This window comes from Nomascus leucogenys, chromosome 8 (genome assembly GCF_006542625.1).
Source record: "Nomascus leucogenys isolate Asia chromosome 8, Asia_NLE_v1, whole genome shotgun sequence".
Taxonomy (NCBI): domain Eukaryota; kingdom Metazoa; phylum Chordata; class Mammalia; order Primates; family Hylobatidae; genus Nomascus; species Nomascus leucogenys.
In genome coordinates, this window is record NC_044388.1 from 16,396,747 (window position 1) to 16,418,171 (window position 21,425).

The 21,425-nt window shown below is 54.6% G+C and overlaps 1 protein-coding gene across 4 annotated transcripts; it reads left to right on the forward strand.

Annotated features, from left to right (window-relative positions):
- Nucleotides 1-2,087: 2,087 nt before the first annotated feature.
- Nucleotides 2,088-20,780, forward strand: AMOTL2 (angiomotin like 2). 4 transcript variants are annotated; one of them, XM_030816800.1, is made up of 10 exons: nucleotides 2,088-2,340; nucleotides 5,131-5,925; nucleotides 8,818-9,124; nucleotides 10,197-10,341; nucleotides 10,734-10,826; nucleotides 14,839-15,134; nucleotides 16,259-16,557; nucleotides 17,151-17,371; nucleotides 17,934-18,113; nucleotides 18,892-20,780. In XM_030816800.1, exons 2-10 carry the CDS (start codon nucleotides 5,192-5,194, stop codon nucleotides 18,948-18,950), a joined length of 2,334 nt encoding a protein of 777 aa, XP_030672660.1. In that variant the 5' UTR covers nucleotides 2,088-2,340; nucleotides 5,131-5,191; the 3' UTR covers nucleotides 18,951-20,780. The 4 variants fall into 4 exon arrangements, with proteins under 4 accessions (XP_030672660.1, XP_030672663.1, XP_030672661.1 ...); XM_030816803.1 differs by having other exon boundaries at nucleotides 17,937-18,113; XM_030816801.1 differs by lacking the exon at nucleotides 2,088-2,340 and adding an exon at nucleotides 2,874-2,997.
- The last annotated feature ends 645 nt before the right edge of the window (nucleotides 20,781-21,425 follow it).

Here is a 21,425-nt window from a genome sequence, read left to right on the forward strand (position 1 = left end):
GCGAAGATTCATATGCAAGCAGGCTGGCTGGCCCAGTGTCCCCTGTGCACATCTGCCTCTGGCACATCTGAACGGTGGTCACCTTCTCCACCAACCACCCTGCAGAGCTGGGGTGGCCGCCAGCTTAGGCAGGCTCCACCGCAGGCCGTGCCTGACAGATCTTGCCCTCTGTTCTTTCTGCAGAGAGAAAGGGAAAGGAAAAATAGGAGTGCATGCACATTTCTCATTTAGGTTTTGGGATCCCTCTCCTCCTTCTGTCCCTTTGGGGACAGAAATTAGCAATCATGGGGGCCTGTGTGGCTCTGCAGCAGGCTTGTCCACTCCAAGATGTACCTCCTTCACTCTAGCTGCCTTGAACTGACGCCTTTCTGCAACCATCTCAAGAATATTTGTCAAACATTTTGTCAGGTATCCTCCCAAATGCCTGAAAGACAGGACTGTACCATGTGGTCTTTCCCCCAATTTTACAACCCCAGAGTGCACATGGCCACAACCACTCCCCTGCCTCTACCAATTATGCTGTCCATAAGGTAAGGCCACTCAGAGACCTCTTTCCTTTCACTTCAAAAATTCCTGCCTACAGTGGTATACTGATCACAGCTTCTCTTTGTAAGGGGATCCTTGGAAAGACAAATATCCTGTAGCTTGGCACAAATGATCCATTTGCTCAATCATCTCAGATCCAATCACTATTTGAAACACAGTATTTGGCTTCCAAGTAAAACACACATGCGCGCACACACACACTTTTTGTGAGTTTTATTAAAAATTAACAATGTCCCTGGCAATTAAGCTTGCAGAGTTTCCTTGTCCTTGTTTCCCTCCAGTGAATTTGGGACTTGCAAACTCCATGCTGATGGGAGGACCCAGCCAGGGGTAGAAATCAGCCCTGACTCTCCGGGTGGACAGGGGCCTGACTGCCCCCACCTCACCCCAACTGACTTGTAGAGAGGCCTTGTGTGGTGGGGAACGGGGACAGCATGTGTCAGAGCAGGCTTTCTGAAGAAGGGGTTTCCATTTAGCAGTGGAAGTGTCCTGGGGGCAGAGGAGAGGATTCCATGCAGGAGCCACAGAAGTGGGTACAGGGGAAAGCCCCTGGCTGGCAGGAGTGTTGGGGGAGGTAAAGAAGAGATTAAAACAAGGACAGGGCAAGTGGAGAGAGGAGGGCTCCCAGCGTCTGCCCTGTCCATCTAGGGAGCCTGGATTCTGATAGCCAGGGAGGGGTTTTGAGAATGAGAAACCAAGCAGCCCAGTGGTTGATTACCTGGTTCTCACTGTGTGTGACTCTGGGCACGCTGCTTAAGCTCTCTGAGCCCTGGTGTCCTCATTTACAACACAGGGGTGATAACAGGACTCCGTTGGAGGGTGCTTGGCAGGGCTGAATCGGATGACTGGGCGAAAAGCCAGCGGTGGCACACCTTGCACTCTGCGTAAAGGGGCGCCTATTATCACCTTGCGGAAGAATTGGACAGAGCGCCTGGCGGCGGGTGATTCAGTTGGGTAGGTGGGTCAAATTGACCGGATTTTCCAACCCAGATTCACACTTCCTGTGGAGACGAGTCGTAAAATAGCTGGCGAAGGTGTTTGTAAACAAAAGTGCATTCAAAGGTTGCCGCTGGGGGTGAAAGCAGCGGGGGGTTAAGGGAAAGAGGCTCGGTGGCTGGAAGCATTCACTTCGCCCGGGGCACTGTCCCAGCCCAGAGGATATGGATGTCTTTGCAGTCCCTCCTCCCTTTCCCCCCTCCCCCGGTACACACACACACACACACACACACACACAGCCGGAGCCCCCTCGCGCAGCAACCCCAGGACACGCGTGGTACAGCCCTTGCTGTCGTCCCGTCGATGGGTTTAGGGATGAAGGGTGAGAGTGGGTCGGCGACCGGGAGTGGAGGCGATAATGGGCAGAGTTGGATTAAATTGTCTCCAGCAGCTCCGAAGGCAAAGCAGGGGGCAGGGACGTACACACCGCGGTTTGCAGGGCGCTGGGCGCGGAGGACCGGAGCTCGGGGGCCGGCCCGGCGCTCAGCCAGCAGCGCCGCCTCCCCGGAGGAAGGCGGGGGCCGGGAGGAGGGAGCGGGAGAAGGCGGAGGGCGGAGGAGGGCGGTGCGCTGAGAGGTTATTTGTGGTTCGCTTTGATCCCGAGGGGGAACCTGAAACTCTCACATTCCTGGCATAGCAGCCGCCTCCGGCGCGGGCCGACCCTGGGGCTGCGCGCTGGGGCGCGAACAGCCAGAGCGTCGGCGCCACGGCTGAGAACACATCTTCGCCGCCGAGCTGAGCTGGGCCGAGCCGGAGGTTGTGGTGTCTGACTGCGCCGGGCACCCTCGGGCCGCAGCGGTAAGGAAGGCCGCTCGGCGCTCAGGAGAGCGCGCGAGGCCACAGAAACGTGCCCCAGCCAAAGCTGGAGTCTCGGCGCAACCCGGCCTTTTCCGGGAGTCGGAGCCTCGAGGATCGAGCGTCCTTGGGGCGCAGTGAGCCCTTTCGAGGCAGCCGCAGTGACGGGCAAGGGCCGCTCCGCCCAGGGAGCCCAGTGCCCTGGGCTTTGCGGGGCTCTAGAAGCGCGCGGATCTCTTGGGGCTGGGGGAGAGGGGAGAGGGCCAACTCCGGAGACAACAGCCACGGTGTTTCGGGTTGCAGGTCGGCGGGAGTGGGGGTGGCGGGGGACAGGGATGGAGGCGCCGCTTGGAGCTCAAGTTGCAGGGTCCTGCGGGCTGATTTGGTTAGGTGGGGGTTTACAGGTGCCTTTGCCCCCAACTAGTCCAAGAATTCCTCTTTGTCTTCCTTGGAAAATCCTTTCTGGAGCCACGAATTGGCTCTCACTTAGAAAGAATGCAGCCTGCTGTCCAGCCCGGTGACGTCAGCGTTAGAGTATTTGGAAAACAAAGAGGGCTCGAGAGGGAGGGAGGCGGACCCGCGATGCTTAAAGACCTCTCCGGGCCTCGGGCTACCCTCACCGGCTCGCCTCAGGCGTACCAGCGGCCACCGGTGCTCCAGGTCCGTCCGGGCTCGTGGTGGGGCGGGAGCCCTGGCTGGGGTGCCAGAGTCTCCTAGCTTGGAGACTGTCTTTGGTTCCTTAGGCCAAGGCTGGAGACGCGCGCTGGCTTAGAAAGGTGGCCTTCAGAGAACGCAGCGGGCGAGCGCAGCAGAGGTGCGCGGCCGGGGGCGCGGAAGCAGGTTTTTGTAAAGGCCCAGGCGTTTGATGTCTGAAAGGACGTGAAATCTGAGGGGCTTGGCCGGGACAAATTCGCGATGAGAGGCCTTGGAGGTATTCCTTGCTCCCAGTCCGGGCACACTATGGAGCGCCTGGAATCTGTCAGGAAGGCTCCGCATTCCTTCCTGCCGCTCCCCTGCCTTCTCTGTGGGAGTCGGCCCAGAGAGTGATTATCTTAGGAAATGCCCGCAGATAAAACTCCAGGGCGAACTGAATCCCATATGAATTGAATCCCATTTGCTTGCTTTGCCCCGGGTAGCTCTGGAGTCTTGCACATCTACCCCTCGTTGTGTGTGGGGCTGCATGACTGGGTGCCAGGAAGGATGGGTACAGAGGTGCCCTCCAGACTCATCCCCCACTCCCCAGCTCTGGGCAGCCAGAGTCCTGGGGTGGGGAGAGGGAAAGGATTGGGAATGGCTGCTCTGCCAACATGCCATAGCCCAAACTGAAGCAGGACACTAGGGCTAGTTTAGTGGCAGAGGAGGGGCCACATTCCTCCCACCCACCCCCCAACCCCTGCCCATACACACAGGACCTGTGGCAGTGTGGATTCTGTTTAGTTTTCCCTGGATCCCAGTTTGGAGATTTGTATTGGAGGAGGCTGTGGAAAGGAAGCTGGGTGAGAGAGGCTGGCAGATTTCCAGTCCATGAACCACTGGGAGCCCAGGCTTAGAAGGGAACTCCTTTCTCCGATATTATCTCCCAGCACTTCAGGCTCACAGTCCCCTCTCCCCTGCCCCAGGTCTCTCAACCAACAGCCTCCCCTTACTTCTCCAGTTGGCCCAAGTCAAGATGGGCTTCCTTGACACTGATGTCAAGAAAGATGCTGAGTGCCCATCCCTTATGTGCCTAGAGGACCAGTGGGGGCTTTTCCAAGTAGCAAGTGTGTGTGTGTGTGTGTGTGTGTGTGTGTGTGTGTGTGTGTGTGTGTTGGGGAGGATAATCATAAAATCAAAGGCATCATGCCATCCTTTCTTTTTCCTGGAGCTCTCTCGCAGTTACTGTCAGCACAAAGACTGACCCACTAACCCTAATGGGTGGCACCTTTTTGCCTCATCTTACAAAACCATTGTCCTCTTGGAGCATTTTTATTCATCCCTTATTCACCAGTTCAGGTGCAATTCCTCCTTCTTCCTGTTCACCTTGCGGAATGACTGCCAAGGTCATCCCATGACAGGGAGCCCCAGATTCATTCTGTCAGCAGCACTTGATGAAGCAGAGCCCAAGCCCATCCTCCAGGAGCTCTCTGGTTCAGGGAGAGTGGGAAAAGTGGCCAGGGGTTCAGCGGGCTAGAGGGTGGTAGGTTGACTGTGCCAAGGCTGGGCTCTGGCATGCCTCAGTCTAGAGGGTCCTGGGGGCCTTTTGCCTAGGGCTTCTACTGGACTGCATGCATTCTTTATCACCTGCCAATAAATTAGGGCCCCATCCACCCCTAGACTGAATAGCTAAGTGGTTAGATCTGAACTAGGCCTGCCTTAGAATTGCCCATCAGGCTGTTCGATGTGTAGCTGGCTGTACGGGTGGTGGTTCCTGGTGGGTTATCTTCTGGTTTCCTGTTGTCTCTCTCCAGGAATAGTAAGTCTCCACGAATGTTATCATAGTAATCGTTTACAAGGATTTTCACTGTGCCAGGAGCTCGTAGGCCACTGCCCCTTTTTTTCCTCATCTCCATGAGTCAAGCAGAATTCTTTGCACTTTTCTGATGGAGAAACTGAGGCTCAGAGGTTAGGTAACTTGTCTTAATCAGTAGATGGCAGCACTGGTACTTGAACCCAGGCTTGTGTGAACCGCCCCACCCCTGCTCTTCACTTTTATGCTTTCCACTAGAGTAATAATGGAAATCCTGGAAAGCCCTCTCCTTTCCCATGGGTTCCCACTGATTGCTTTTCTCTCTCTCTCTCCCCACCCCCCTCCAGGTGCTCTGGGGCCAGGTGCCACCGGCCATTGTCCAGGCAGCTGTGTGCAAGCCAAAGAAGCATGAGGACACTGGAAGACTCCTCGGGGACAGTCCTGCACCGCCTCATCCAGGAGCAGCTGCGCTACGGCAACCTGACTGAGACGCGCACGCTGCTAGCCATCCAGCAGCAGGCCCTGAGGGGTGGGGCTGGAACTGGGGGTACAGGGAGCCCCCAGGCCTCCCTGGAGATCCTGGCCCCAGAGGACAGTCAGGTGCTGCAGCAGGCCACCAGGCAGGAGCCCCAGGGCCAGGAGCACCAGGTCGGTGAGAACCACCTGGCAGAGAACACCCTCTACCGGCTATGCCCACAGCCCAGCAAGGGAGAGGAGCTGCCCACCTATGAGGAGGCCAAAGCCCATTCGCAGTACTATGCGGCCCAGCAGGCGGGGCCCCGGCCACATGCGGGGGACCGAGATCCCCGTGGGGCCCCCGGAGGCAGTCGGAGGCAGGATGAGGCCCTGCGGGAGCTGAGGCATGGGCACGTGCGCTCGTTGAGTGAACGGCTCCTTCAATTGTCCCTGGAGAGGAACGGCGCCCGGGCCCCCAGCCACATGAGTTCCTCCCACAGCTTCCCACAGCTGGCCCGCAACCAGCAGGGCCCCCCATTGAGGGCCCCCCCTGCTGAGGGCCCAGAGTCCCGAGGACCCCCACCTCAGTACCCTCACGTTGTACTAGCTCATGAGACCACCACTGCTGTCACTGACCCACGGTACCGTGCCCGCGGCAGCCCGCACTTCCAGCATGCTGAAGTCAGGTAACTCTCCCCACCGTGGGCTTTCCAACTCCTGGCTTTCTTCCAGCACAGGTCTCTCAGGGAGGAGAGCCTCAAGATCACAGCTTGTGTCAGAGCTAGCAAGATCCACCCCACCTCCAACCTTTCTGAGAAGGGAGAGCTAATGCCTGGCAGAGAAGAGGGACTTAGCTGAGGTCCCCTAAGAAGTTAGTGGTGTCCCTTGCCTTAATTCAGAGATAGGCACCATTGTCTGCTTAGCTGTAGCATTCAAGTAACTAGAGTCCCCAGAGGACACAAATGGCAGCAGGGGGTTAAAGGTTAGATTTCAGAAAGAACTTCCTAAAGGCAAGGTTGGGAATGATGGCCAAACTGTTTCCAAGTTAAGTAGGAAGAAGGTGGGACCTCCTTCTCTGGAGGTTTTTTAAGAAAATGTGAGCAGCTTGCTTTCTATGATTATTGGGAGGCATTCCTAACTAGAGGCTGGAAAGGCCCAGTGGCCTCGTTAGAGACCTCTCAGCATCTTACACCAGGGCAGGAGCTTACTTGTCTCTCCTCTTCATTTCCTGCCATATGCTCCCAGCGTCTGCAGCCTGCAGTGGGAAAGGATTCTGGGTCCAGGTGGGCCCCTTTCTGAGGAGGCTCAGGAGAGGCTGCTGGGCCAGGGTAGGGACTTAGAGTTTGATTCTGAGTGTGCTGGGAGGCCCTCAGGGGATGTGATTTGGTTTACCTTTTCTAAATGCTCTCTCTGGCTACATGCAGAGCATGGTTTGTAAGGGGCCAGAATGGAAGCAGGAAGACCAGGGAAGGCAAGAAGTCTAGAGAGTTTGGATAAATGAGTGTTCCTAGAAACAAGGCCACGCCTCACGCTTCTCATCTGGCCCAGCATCTTTTCCAGAGAAGCAGACACAGCCATCACTGCTGCATCTCCCACTATGGGCATCCAAGAAACCCCAGCAAGGGACCCCAAGGATTTCAGACTCTTCTTCTGGTGGCCCAAGGTCAAAGTCTGGTTCTGTTCAAGCCTGCTAAGTGTTCCTTTAGTAAACACCCACTTTCCCACCGTCCGGCTTTCCTTGCTCTCGAGAAATGAGTGACATGATGGGGTTGGTATGGCAGAACCAGAGGATGGAGCCTCATAATTTTTCTCCAGCCCCCACCCCCTCCAGACTCGCACCTTATCGCCCCTCTCAGGGCTCGGTCAGGAAGAGTTTCAGAGGCTGAGTGGTGGTTTCTTCTTTTGGACCAGCCTTATTGAACTCTGTCAGGAAAAGATAGTAATCACAGCAAGGAAGTAGACTGTTTGCAGGAGAACAAAAAGCGGGGGAGGGAGAGGACGAGGAGAAAGGAAAGCAAGTGTGAAGGGAAAGGAGTTGCTATTCTTTCTCAGAGCTAAGTCATCCCCAAAGAATGCCAGTTGTGTCTGCCTGGCCCAGTGCAGGGGGGAGCAAGTTCTTGAAGCAGCCTTGAGAATGGCCATTTTAGCAGGGGAATGGAGAGTTTGAGCCCTCCATTGGGGACCCTCTTCCCAGCTCTTACTGGAAGCCCCACCTTAGGTAGTAGGAGAAATATATCTGCCCAATATCTCCTTTCAGATGATCCAATGAAGATTATTTGTTAGGAAATAGGGGCTAGACTCCTAGCCTAGGGTCCTGAGAAGAGCAGGGGGGCCATAGGCTGTATGGCAGCAAGAGTCAGGGACAGGCTGGGTGTGCATTAGTGCTGAGATGATGCACCCAGAAGGGGAATTCGGTTTTTGCGGGGCTTCTGGGACTTGGAAGGTTCTTTGTGAAACTTAGGCAGTTGTGACACTGGGAATCACAAGGCCCCAGAAAGGCCCTTGGACTCCCCATGCCTCTTGCCCTTTGCTCCTTCCCTCAACATGGAGCCCTGGGGGTGATGTTACACCAGTGCCAGAGGCCAATAAAACATTGTCCCCCGAACTCAGCGACCACAGTAGTCCAGAGGCAGCCCTTACTCCCAAGGAAACCAAGAGTTTGGGCCACATTTATTCTCTAAACTGAGGGTAAACTGAGGCTCCTACTAGAAGAGATGGAGGATGGGCCACCACTACAGGAGCACCTGCCACCCGCCCAGCACTGGCCCAGCACTCTGCCAGGCCTTACATAGCATCATCCTCAACGAATCCCAGCAAGGCTGGAGACCCTCATGATGCAACAGAGCAATGCCCACTCTGTGGGGCTGAGGCACTCGCCCAAGGTTAAACAGCTGGAGCAGGGATTTGAACCCCTATTTGTCAGACTCTTACCCTGACATTTGTCTCACTGCTCTAACCTTAACTGGAGTCTTCTAAAAATGACTCTGGGTGAGTGGGGGGTGGGGGGTGGCAGGACTTGAAATAGGAAGGAGAAAATGAGTGCTGCTTTGGCAGTCTTGAAACTGGCGACTTGTGTAACAGACACAAGGTTGCTGCTGGGGCCCAGCCACCAAGTTGTCCTGGGGCCTGGAAGGTTGTATGCTCAGTCATGATTGACATGGCCTCCAGCCCCAAAAATAACCTTCCATTGATTAGAAGTGTCAGGGTGCATTTTTTAAGATGACGTATTTAAGCATTAGTCGCTTAGGAGGCCCAGGATTGCTCAGGCTGATCCCCAAGGCCCCAGCCACTGTGAGGCGGGTATGAAACAAGCATCCTGACATTAATCCCCTCTAGCCCTGCTGTCTGACTCTTGAGAGCCTCAGACAGAAACATTTGGAAAAGGCCTTCCCCACTGGTCCCTGCCCTAACACTAGAGGGTTGAATAATTATCTGCAGTAATTTTAATAATATATTGATTATTGATAATAATTAACCATCTTCCCAGTATGCCTAGGAGTGGGGTGACTCCGGGCTGCTCTGGGTGGGAGCCATGAGGGTCTGTGCTGTCTCTGAGCACCGTCTCTTCTGTTCCCCAGGATCCTGCAGGCCCAGGTGCCCCCTGTGTTCCTCCAACAGCAGCAGCAGTACCAGTACCTGCAGCAATCTCAGGAGCACCCCCCTCCCCCACATCCAGCTGCTCTCGGCCATGGCCCCCTGAGCTCCCTCAGTCCACCTGCTGTGGAGGGGCCAGTGAGTGCCCAGGCCTCCTCAGCCACCTCAGGCAGTGCCCACCTGGCCCAGATGGAGGCCGTGCTGAGGGAGAATGCCAGGCTGCAGAGGGACAATGAGCGGCTGCAGAGGGAGCTGGAGAGCTCTGCGGAGAAGGCTGGCCGCATTGAGAAGGTAGGCCCCGCTGGGGCTTCAGAAGGGCAGACCAGGAAGAGACCCCGAGGGGCTACCTGGGGAGTGGGTAGTCCAAGGAGAGGCAGAGGAGCCTGAAAACTGTTTGGCTGGATTTCTCCCTATCCCTCTGTTTTCCACCTCCCTCACCCCTCATGCACCCTCCTGAGCTGACTCCAGACAGCTGGGGAACAGCCGAGAGGCCGGCAGAGCAGGCCTGGAGCATGAGCAGTTGCTGGCCAGTGGTGATTAGAAAGAGCCCATTCACCAGCTCCTTGCACACTCGCACCCTTGCCCTGCACACACCCCCTCCCATGGACACCTCCCACAGAGAGCCCTTTGTGTCCCCCACACAACAGCAAGTCTGTTCCAGGCCAGCTCTGGCCAAAAAGAAAACTTCTCGTCTTGGAAAAAAAACGAGCGACTTGTTGGAATCACAGGCCAGCTAAGAGCACGTGCGGAACCTGCCAGCAGCCAAGTGGGAGGGGCAGCCGGGGCCCAGCTGGCCCTCTGGGTGGATGGTGATGCCTGGGACACCAGGCAGAGGCGGCTCAGGCTTAGGCCTGGTGCTTGCTTCTTTAGTGAAGGGTTACCAGTTTTCCGCTGAGGCTGTTTTAGCAGATGGCCTCAGGCCTCCCTTGACTGTCCTGTGGTGTCCAAGTTAGGTCAAACCACCCCAACATGGCTGGAGTCTTTTGGTGCCCACTTCTGGCCAACTGTACTCAGTTTCTTGGTGGAAGCCAGCCAAGAGTAGAATGTTTCCTTCTGGACATTGGGCACAGGGAATCTGTGTTCAGTCACCCTGCAGGCAGTTACTTCCAAAGTACCTGGCCCTGGGTTCACTCAGCATCTGGTCCTTGGGGCAGCTGATGGGACCGTTGCTTGCTGGTCCCAGCAGTCTATTCTACTTCCGGAGGCTACAAGCTTCTGACCATCCCACCAGTCACCTGGAGGTTTTGCTCCTGTTTGGTGGCCTCTCATCTGTCACCTTTTCTGATGGAGACTAGTGGGTCAGCCTCGAATCACTCCTTGGGAGCTCTCGCCTTCCTTCAGCTCTGCTGTCTGCCTCTTGCAGCTGGAAAGCGAAATCCAGCGGCTCTCTGAGGCCCATGAGAGCCTGACCAGAGCCTCCGCCAAGCGTGAGGCCCTGGAGAAGACCATGCGGAACAAGATGGACAGTGAAATGAGGAGGCTGCAAGACTTCAACCGGGATCTTAGAGGTTAGAGCCAGTCACACAGGTGGAGGTTGGAGAACCTCTGCAGAGGGCTTACTTCTTCTGTTCTAGAGAAAAATTGGGAATCTATTCTCTGTCAAAAGTGCAGATGAACTCAGAGAGCCAGGCTGAGACCCCTTTGGAGCTGCCCTGATAGACAGATGCTTGTCTCTATGTACTGGGCCTAGGATCCCTTCAGGGAGCTCCCATCGTGTGGCCCAGATGATGGCTCTTGACAGAGGAGGCTCCCACCCATCGGGCCCTGAGCTGAGCCGGGGTTTCCTTATGAGCCCATCCCCAGTATGGAGGATGCAGCCCCATCCTGATAGGACGTCAGGAAAAATCCCAAGCTGGCAGCTTCATCTGACACTAAAACATCTTTCCTTCCCTTGAAACAGAGAGATTGGAATCTGCAAACCGCCGCCTGGCAAGCAAGACACAGGAGGCCCAGGCCGGCAGTCAGGACATGGTGGCCAAGCTGCTTGCTCAGAGTGAGTAGGGACCCCACTAAGAAGCCTGGCCTGTGTGCAGGCAATGGGACTGCTGCACACCCTCTGGACCAGGAAGATTGGCTTTCCCCCTTGCAAAGTAGTGCTTTGGGAGCAGGTTTACTGCCTACTGTAGGCCCAACACTGGACTGGATCTGGGGATAGTGGGGATAAGTGGCTTCCAGAGAAGAGCGGGATCTAGTTCTGTATCTTTTAAGAAGATCAGTTGACACAAGAGGGAAAGCCAGGGAGCAGTGATTTGCTGAGCTTCGGTGCTGACTATCAGTGCAGTGCATTGGGCATTGCGGGAGGCAAGGTAACCCTGAAGACAGGTGAGGTGAAGGAGAAGGAAAGGTCTGAGAGCTTCCCAGGGAGTTCCAGGCAACAGAAAGGTTGGGAGTGTGCAATAGGAACGTGAGAGGCCGGGGGGCATGGTGGACCTAGGCCATAGCAAGCCAAGTGGAGGCACCTAAGACAGCCAAAAATGGAATCCCAGACCTTAACCAACAGATGCGTTCTAAACGGGGCGGTCTAAGCATCCCTGAAGAATGGGCAAGTTCACTGACTAGTCCATTTATTCATTCATTAGCAGATGGGTTTTAAGCAACTGGCAGATGTTCGAGAGAGGGCAGCAGGCCCAGGAAGTTACCATGGCAGGGAGGTCAGGAAAGAAGTGGTAAGCTTAAGAAAGGAGCAGGTTCCCACAGATGCAAAATAACAAGGGGAGTGGTCCTAGAAACTGGTGATTAGGAGCCCCGGTGGCCTGAGAGAGAGGCTCTGTGGGGACGGCAGGGGTGGAGAGCCAGCCAGAGGTGAAGGAGCTATTGGGTGGTTCAAGAGGTACATGCGGTGGGTGGCAAAGGGAGCCCTGAGCTCAGCAGCAGGAGGCTCTAGCAATCAGAAGACTAAGAACAGTTATTTATTGAGCCCCTACTAGGAGCTTTAGTGCTGTTCAAGGTGTTTGCAGAGAAGTGGAATGGGAGTGGTTGGTAGCTGGGTAAACATGGCTTTGAGGCTTCACAGGAACCCTACTGTGAATGGCACAAAGAGTAGCGTGGGGTGCAGAAATGGAGGAGCAGCTTGAGGACTTAGCTCTGGCTGGCAGCACCCATATCTTCCTTCAAAGAGGGTTCAAAGACTAGGGCAGGGAATGGAGGAACACAGCACTGAAGGAATTGACAGGGTGCGGCAGGAGGTAGGCTGATCTCTACTGGCTGGGTGGGGTGAGATGGCAGCGGCTTAAGGTCTCTGGGAAGAAGTCAAAGGGAATGAGGGAGAAAGGGGAGGGGGCAGCCCTGGGGTTTCCCTGAGGAGTCTGGGGAGGAGAAGCTGCAAGGGCAAGGCAGATTAGGGTGCCTGTGGAGGAAGGCGGACTTCTGGGGCCTGACTCTGCCAAAGAAAGGAAGCCATGGGGCGGGTTTCTGGGAGCTTGCTAGGGGATGAGAAGAGGGGGGCCGGCTGGGAGGCGTTTCCGCTCCCCGGGGAGCGAGTGAGCGCCGAGCTGTTCTTGGCTCCTCGCTGGAGCCATTAATCTCGCAGCCGCGGGTGACCTGGATGCCTGGCATTCCAGAGCCGCAAGCTGTTCCGCTCCCGGCCCGCCCCCCGCCGCTCCCTCCCGTGCGCGCTGCCTGGCGCCTTTCGCTCGGCTTTGGGAGGAAGGAGGGTGAGCACAAAGGGAGCCTGGAACGTGGAGGTGGGGGCTCACTCGCTGCCCAAGGCGCATCCCGGGTCCCGTCGGCGCCTCGCCTGCCTTCCTGCCCGCCTCCGCTGGCCTCCGGGCGTCTTCTTCCCACCTGCACCCGGGCCACTTATTTCTTATTGAGAGCTCTTCTTCCCGAGATCCCGCAGGCCCAAGGTTTTATCAGGGTCCTGTTGGCAGAGGATGGCCAGAGCCCAAAGCCTCCCAGCCCCCACCAGGGCCTTAGAGGTTGGACAAGGCTGCAGGAAGTTTCTGGAAGCCGAAGGCTGGGTCCTCCGGCCCCTTCTTCCCCAGGGCTGAGGAAACCCAAGCAGCTCTTTCTTGCCCCGTAGTAGCTATTGCAAAGGCAGGAAAGATGTGTCTGATTGACCTCCCTTTTATCTGGGGTCAGTCAACACTAAGAAATTGTGGCCATTATCACCAATGCCATATGCTTTTCCTCCTAGGCAAGCCACGCAGCCCCCCAGCACTGCCCTTCTGGCCCCTCGAGGCCAGCAGTGCCCCCTGGAGATCTGGCCTTGGGGCCTGAGGCCTGCCTGTTAGCTGCACCCCTTTGGGAATGTTTCTTCTCTCCCTGCACCTCAGATTCTCCAGCTATAAGATGAGACAGAGTCCTTCCCCACAGAGTCATGCTAAGGCTGAAATGAGATGCAGGCCCTGGGTAAACTGAACGCACAGGTGGACTAGGGGAGGGTCCTTCCTGCCTGAGTCCAAACCTGGCTGCCTCTCCTCAATGGATGTTAACACCCCACTCAATGGATGTTAAGCCGGCGAAATATGAACACATCTGTTTCAGTATTATTGGACTTCCCCGTATTTTCCACCATGCCACAGAATGATACCATCCTGGGCTCAGCCTTCAAAAATCCAAAATGAGCCAAGAGCTAACCTGAGTTGCCTCTGTGTCCTCCCTGCCTTGCCCCAGGGCCCTGAGTAAATGAATCCTCCCTTCCACATGCCAAGGTCTCAAGCCTTCACTCTTCTGTTCCAGAACTTGCACTGTCCTATATGATAGGTACTTAGCTACATGTGACCCAAAGATTGAAATTAATGAAAATAAATTAAATTTAAAATTCAGTTCTTCCATCTTACTAGCCACATTTCCAGTCCTCAGTAGCACGTGTGTCTAGTAGCCACTGCATTGGAGGGTGCGGTATAGAACAATTCCACTCTGGCAGAAAATTCCACTGAATCAGAATGCTGTTCCAGAGACAGCGCCTTTAGGTTCGTTATCAGGGGCCCACAGCCCTGCCCGCCTCGTGCTCTCCAGCAAGGCAGGCAGCTGACCCACTCCTCAGGGGGCAGCCTGGGACTCTCAAGGAGCAGGTGCCTGGGAGGTGGATTCAAGATTAGAGCATCAGATGGAGGGCTCTGTGGTCTGGTTTGGGCCTCTCCTGGCGGTATGGAGAGGGCCTCTGAGCAGAGTTTCTTTGGGCAATTAACAAAATGATTTAAAAGTCTGGATAGCTGGACCCGTACACACTAATCTTTGGGCCATAGTCGTTTTCATTGTGCTGCAGACTTTGCATTTCTTTCTGAGCCTGGTTGCTCACATCTCAGTGGTCTTTTCAGACCATGGAAGGAAATGTAGCCCTCGACGGACCTCTCGGCCTGGGTCTGCAGAAGGAGCCCCAGAGCTCTGGGTGGCCTATAAGTACAAACGCCTCACCATGTAGCCAGAGGCAGCCTGGGCCTTTGTAGTATGGCCAACTGGAGTTTCCATTTGGCGGCACCATTCACCTCCTATGTTTCTCCGCTATAAGCTGGGGATCCCAAATCCTCCCTGGAGGGGCTGGAGGGTTCGTGGAATAAGATGTGTAAGTGCCTGGTGTGCGGACAGCAGATGGTGGTTCTGTTCCCCCTTCCTTCATTCTCCCACTGGAAGGAGGACCATGTCACAGCCTACCTGAGTCTCTATTTCCTCATCTGTACATGGGCATCACAGTTCCTACCTCAACAGTCTCTAGCCGTCACAAGGTTCAAAGGATATTGTGGATGTGTTTTAGACATGGCGGCCCCTGGCACAAGTGGATGGTGTTTGGGGCTGTCCCATGGCAGTATGTCCCAGTAGAAAGGCAGGGTAGCCCAGTTGTTACTGCAAGGGTCCTGGAATTGGGCTCTGTCATTTACTCCAGACTTAACATGAGCCTTGGTTTCTTCTTCCATGAAACAGGGTTAATAGTGGTACCTTATTCCTGTTATTTTTGAGAGAATGAGAAGCAACTGTGCTCATCCGGTGGTCAGCACAGAGCCCAGGAGGCAATGGGGCCAGCCAACGTGGTCACTGTCACTGATCAAGCCTCTCTCTCCCTACAGGCTACGAGCAGCAGCAGGAGCAAGAGAAGCTGGAGCGAGAGATGGCACTGCTGCGCGGCGCCATCGAGGACCAGCGGCGGCGTGCCGAGCTGCTGGAGCAGGCTCTGGGCAACGCGCAGGGCCGGGCAGCTCGAGCCGAAGAGGAGCTGCGCAAGAAGCAGGCCTATGTGGAGAAAGTGGAGCGGCTGCAGCAGGCGCTCGGGCAGCTACAGGCAGCCTGCGAGAAGAGAGAGCAGCTGGAGCTACGTCTGCGGACTCGCCTGGAGCAGGAACTCAAGGCCCTGCGTGCACAGCAGGTGAGCTGAGAAAGCCTCCAGGCTAGGGCAGCATCTGAGGACGTCGGCTTCCCTTCCTCCTTGGGGACTGTAGGTTTGGAGGCCAGGGCTGAGGCCCTGGGAGCCCCTGCTTAGATCTAGGCTGCAGGCCTGTTGGAAGGCGGCAAGGATGATTGCTGTCTGCTCCACCTTTGCTGCATGCTCCCTTCTACTCGTTGTCTTAGCAGAGGCCCTGCCACCTGGCCCACGTCCAGCCTCGGGGACTCCTGTCCTCGGCAGCAGCAGGGCTTATTGTCCTTTACCTCTAGAGAAAGTAAGTCAGGAACCTGAATATAGAAGAAGGCCAGCGAGCCATTTTTTTTTTTTTTTTTTTTTTTTTTTATTGAGATGGAGTCTCATTCTGTCGCCCAGGCTGGAGCGCAGTGGCGCGATCGCTCACTGCAACCTCCACCTCCCAGGTTCAAGTGATTCTCTTGCCTCAGCCTCCCGAGTAGCTGAGACTACAGGCGTGCGCCACCACGCCCAGCTAATTTTTGTATCTTTAGTAGAGATGGGGTTTCACCATATTGGCCAGGCTGGTCTCGAACCCCTGACCTCACATGATCCGCCGACCTTGGCCTCCGGAAGTGCTGGGATTACAGGCGTGAGCCACTGCGCCCAGTCACCAACCAGCTTTTATATGCCTCCCTGGGATTGGGAGGAAAGATGGTTGTCCAGATCCATAGTGCTTAGCCTCACTTTGGACTTCTGTGTAAACAACTCTTGGTGTTTACAAACCAAATAGAGTTATTTCTCCACTCCCAAACTTACCCCTGCCACAGAGGTAGTGTGACTGAACCCCCTGGTTTATCCAGTTCTGTTCTAATTTACACCAGTTTTCCCAGTATAATTATTGATAACACCCCCTTTGCCAGTTTGGAGGATTATCTGTCTGGTCTCTGTGCCCTTGGCCATAGGATTCAGGGCAGGGGTATGGGGACTTGTGCTGTACCCCCATTTCGGTAGAGGAAGGATGGGGAAATGTATGCTGTGTATGGCTGAACACGTACGTGTACAAGTGACAGTCCTTGTGTGGAGGCAAAGACAAGTGGCTGCCACACCCCAACCTGCACCCTTGACCACGGTCTCCACTCATTGCTCTGCAGAGACAAGCAGGTGGTAGCAGTGGCAGTGGTGGGTCCCCAGAGCTCAGCGCCCTGCGGCTGTCAGAACAACTGCGAGAGAAGGAGGAACAGATCCTGGCGCTGGAGGCTGACATGACCAAGTGGGAGCAGAAGTATTTGGAGGAACGTGCCATGAGGCAGTTTGCCATGGATGCTGCTGCCACAGCTGCCGCCCAGCGTGACACCACTCTCATCCGACATTCCCCCCAGCCCTCACCCAGCAGCAGCTTCAATGAGGGTCTGCTCACTGGTGGCCACAGGCATCAGGAGATGGAAAGCAGGTTCGGCATTGCAGGCCAGGCACCTGAGCTTGGGGGGGGCGGGTGGCAATGTCCAGTCACTGCCCTGCCCTTGATCCCTGATAAACAGGCCCCTTTCCCCACACAGCTCAGCAGTCCCTCCTGCTTCTGAGCTGAACCTGCATGCTTGGCACACCAGGCACTGTAAACATGCATTTGCCCAGAAATACCGAGTCCTTGGTCTGCCCAGGAGACTCTTACTGTGGAGGTGTTGCGTGCCATCCAGGGCTTGGGCCCTGCCTCCCCTCTCCGGAGTGCAGGATGAGGGCTCTGCCGCCACTATCATCTGATGAATCTGGAACCCACCCTTAATGGCCTGCCTTTGCTGGTGTGAGAAGGGCCCAGGGCCTTATGCACTGGTGGTTTTCAGAGCCTGAGCTCTAAGAGCATCAAATTCCAGAGCTGTGGTGCCATTTCTAAGCCCTGTCTAGGTCCCTGCTACAAGCACAGAGGATCCAGCCTGGCAGGGTTGGGGGAGTGGGGGGGGCTTTTCCTCTAACTCCTATAAGGCAGGAAGGGTGGAGGCTGTTGGATCTGTGGGTCTGACAATGTGGGCATGGCCTCTCACCCCTCAGGTTAAAGGTGCTCCATGCCCAGATCCTGGAGAAGGATGCAGTGATCAAGGTCCTTCAGCAGCGCTCCAGGAGAGACCCTGGCAAGGCCACCCAGGGCTCCCTGCGGCCTGCCAAGTCGGTGCCATCTGTTTTCGCGGCTGCGGCTGCAGGAACCCAGGGCTGGCAAGGGCTCTCTTCTAGTGAGCGCCAAACAGCAGATGCCCCCGCTCGGCTGACTACAGGTAAGAGGAGGCTGCTGCTGCGACAGATTGAGAGGTAGTTTCTCCTGGGCCTGAACACAGATTGCCAGACCTTTCCACCCAGAACTGAGGCTCATAGGAGCCAGGGCTTCCTGACCCTCTCCCAGGGGAGCTGGCTTATTCTCTGCCTCTAGTGACTCTACAGCACACGGCTCTCCTGCCAGTGTGAAGAGGGGTACTTAGTCCCCATCACCATAAATTCCATCATGCTTCAGCCCCAGCCACTGAACTAAGAAAAATAGAGCTTCCTGTGCAGATACACCTTCTATGCAAGCCCCCTCCACTCTTCTTCTAAACAGATGCCACAGACACTCTAGAAGATTTAATCTATAAGGAAGGGTCCCACCACCCAAAACATTTGGAAGCCAATCCAATCTGGTAGTTAATCTCATTTGAAAATAGGAACGTTTTTGTCTTAAAGTTCTTGCAAATCAAGAGCAGCCCACTCCACCTTGAATCCCCAGCAGGGACAGTTAACTTAGACTGTCCTTCACCAGGGCCACATCTTACAGGCACGGCAATAACCATCCACCTACCTTTCCAGCAGACAGAGCACCCACAGAGGAGCCAGTGGTCACATCTCCCCCTGCTGCCCATGCCAAACACGGGAGCAGAGATGGGAGCACCCAGACTGACAGCCCCCCAGACAGCACCTCCACCTGCCTGCCTCCGGAGCCTGACAGCCTTCTGGGGTGCAGCAGTAGCCAGAGAGCAGCCTCTCTGGGTAAGTCCTCCTGACCCCACTTCTGTGCTAGGTAGGGCCGAGGGGGCACTGGTGTGTGAACTGGAACACCAAGGCCTTTTCTTCCCAGCCCCCCTCCCGGGTCGTTGCCCGCACTCCATGGGGAGCCGTGCATAGCCAGAGGTGAGCAGGGTGCCTGGCCCACCTCATTGTGAACATGAGGGATAGCTGGTTGCATGAATAGGGAAATTGGAAACCCTGATTAGAGGCAGATCCAGAATTCAGAAGGAAAGCAATCAGATGGGAGGCACTTTAGCTCCTCTTTCATGGTCTTCCCTACATAGTTAATTTCCAATTTGATTATCCAAGAGAATGGAGCTCGCAAGTCATGCCGATGGCACTCTGGAAGCCTATTTAAAGAGTCCGGGAAGGAGAAATCTGAGAAGATGCCATTTCTTTTTCCACTCCCCTTTCACATTGGCCTTTGCATATTTGCCTGTGCCTCATGATCTCAGAAAACCACAGGCATGAAAAGAATGCTGCAGCCTCCCTCCCTCAGGGCTCTCCATTGCTCTCTCTAAGCCTTCCAACCAGTTCAAAGTTAGAAACAAATGCATCCTACACATCGGAGGTTGATGGGCTGGGCTGAGCACTGAAAGGGAGCAGAGCATTGTGCTTGGTTGGCCGAGTTCTGGGAACCTGGGCAGCAGAGGTGGGAAAAGTTGGTGAAGAATGATCTTTGTCTTTCAAATGTGCCAGGATTTTAAAAGCAATCTAGTAACACTCATTGGCATGTGCCTGTGTTCTTGTCTGTCTCCAGACTCTGTAGCTACATCCAGAGTCCAGGACTTGTCGGACATGGTGGAGATACTGATCTGAAGGAGGTGGTGCTTCAGGACTCTGAGCCATTCTCTCCCCTCCTCTGCCCTGTGCCACTCTCAGCCATTTCAGCAGCCCCGTCAACTGCTGCTCCGTCCCTTTCCCCAGCCAGACACTCATTCCCATTGACCACCTGGTCCCAGGGGCTCAGGAGGAGGACCCCAGGGGAGAGGAGAGCTGTGAGAGCACCGGCACCCCCAGAAGACTCTGCTTCTTAGCCCACATTCCTCCGGGCCTTATGGAGAATGAGGATTCAGCCTTGACTTCTTGCCCAAGGCCTGCTACTGGGGTAGCAACTGACAGCTCAGAAAGGAGCTGAGCTCCCTCTGCCCTGCCAGTTGTCAGTCAGGCAGGGAGGGAGGGGCTGTGTTGGTTTGGGGAACGAATTTCCAAGGACGGCTGCCCGTGGACACCAGGTGAACTGGTTCACTAATCAAGTCAGCCATATTGTTCTCTGGTTAAGTTTGGTTCCAGCCAAGCTCATCTGCTCTTCAGTTCCTCACTGCCTTCTTGGGATACTAAGACTTGAATCTTTTGGGGACTATTAAGCGTGTTAGTCTTGGAGAAGCCACAGCCTCACCTTCTCACTTGCTGTGGGTTAGGGGCCATTTAAGTGGACTGGGAGACAGTGCGCAGTTTGTATATAATTCCCTTTCTTGTGGAACAGAAGACTGAGGCCTGCAGGTTCCGATGTGTCTCCATGGGCTGTGCTCCCCTCTTCCTACTGTCAGTTTCTGAAACTTCTGACTGGCCTCCCAGTTATGCCTCCTCCTCAAGTTCCTGGCCCGTGGATGTTAAAGCTGCTCGATTCCCAGGATCTCGGCTGCCTTTTCCTCCATCTTGAGCCCTATAAACGCCCACGGGACCCCCACTACCAGCCTCTTGAAGTGGCTCCACAGCTCCTGTCCCTGGAACATCCTGTCAGTTTGGTCATAAACCCTGAGCCAGATGAAATGAGCCACCGTGAACAGACATCTGCCATGCCCCCAGGCGGGCTTCGGTGGCCCTACCCGTACCAGTTCTCTCTGAGAAACTGGAGAAGTCTTGTTAGCATGATTGTCTTTGTTCCCACCTGGAGGGTTTGGGAGCGGAGCAAAGCGGTTGAAAACTAGTTAATGAGCTAGAAGAGTCAAATAGTCTTCTGAATGGAGCCCCCATCACAAAACAGTGCCCAGGAGGCTGGCTCCTCAAGCTACCCGTGCCCAGCGCCCTAAAGCAGGACCAGATGCTTTGGAATTGGGGTGAAACACCCACATGGCAGCCTGCTAGCAGCAGTGACTTTGACTTCTGGTCTTAAAGAGTCCCTCACTTCAGCCCCAGGAGCTATTGGTGGGTTTTAGCTGTTTTGTCTTTACCGTTTTTAGTTCTCCTTGATTCTTTGTTTTCTTCCTTTATCGTTTTTAGGTTTGGTATGTGTTGTTTTATTTCCATGGTTCCTCAAGTTTCCTTTTTAAACATTTGCATTTGCTGGACAATTGCAATTTTTTTAAAAAATTCCCCTACCCCTGTTTAAAGCTGAAAAATACATTTGGTTCATGTGCATTGTTTACAAAGCAAAAAGAAAAAAGAGAAAAAAAAGGCAAAAAATATTGTGAAAGGAAAAAAACAACTTAATATATTTTGGATTAATATTTGGTATTTCTTTTAAAGTATTTTTTGTGCTGTGAACATTTTCTGCCAAAGACCATGATGTGTGTCTGTATGTTTAAGTTATCGTAAATATTTAAAATGTAAACATGGCTGTTTTGTTATGCCACCCTGTACCAGGATTGCTGCCGCATTCCACTGGGTATAACAGTATTTTAATTAAAAAATAATAATTAAAAGTGATGTCTTTGCACAGGTGACACTTTGCACTGAGGGAAGGGAAAGGGTGAGGCTTTTGGGGGGCCACCCAAGTCATACTCCAATCTCTTCAAAGACCCGAGATAGAATCTAGGAATTTTGTGAAGCTGCATTAAGGACAGAGTTGGAATGAGGATGTGGCTGGCATTTTTCCCTTTTCATAGATAACATGTCTTGAAGGCTGGGAGGGGAAGGAGGGCCTGGCAGATGGCAGCCTCCCCAGGTAGCTCTGTTCTAATTAGCTTTGTTTGGCCACACGCTGTGGTTATCCACAGTGGGAGTAGGTGTCCAAAGATGACTTTATCCTTCCCCCACTCCTTTTCCCACTCCCACCTAGCACATAAAGTTTTGTCCGAAGCCATCCAGAAGGCCAGGCACCATGCGGAGGACATTCAAGGATGTGCGTGTTCTTAGCCACCGCCTCCCTCCTTTGCTGTGACATCACCACTCTTTCCTGATGCTCAGGAAAGCATATTGCTCCAATTCAAAAATAGAGAAAGCCATTCTCAGTCTTGCTTGTTCTTGTATCAGAAACCAAATACCTGCCTTGTGCTTCTATAACTGCGTTAGGACCCTGAGGTTCCCAGTCAGCATGTGGCCAGCAGTCAGCTGGCCATGAGGCAGCAGCAG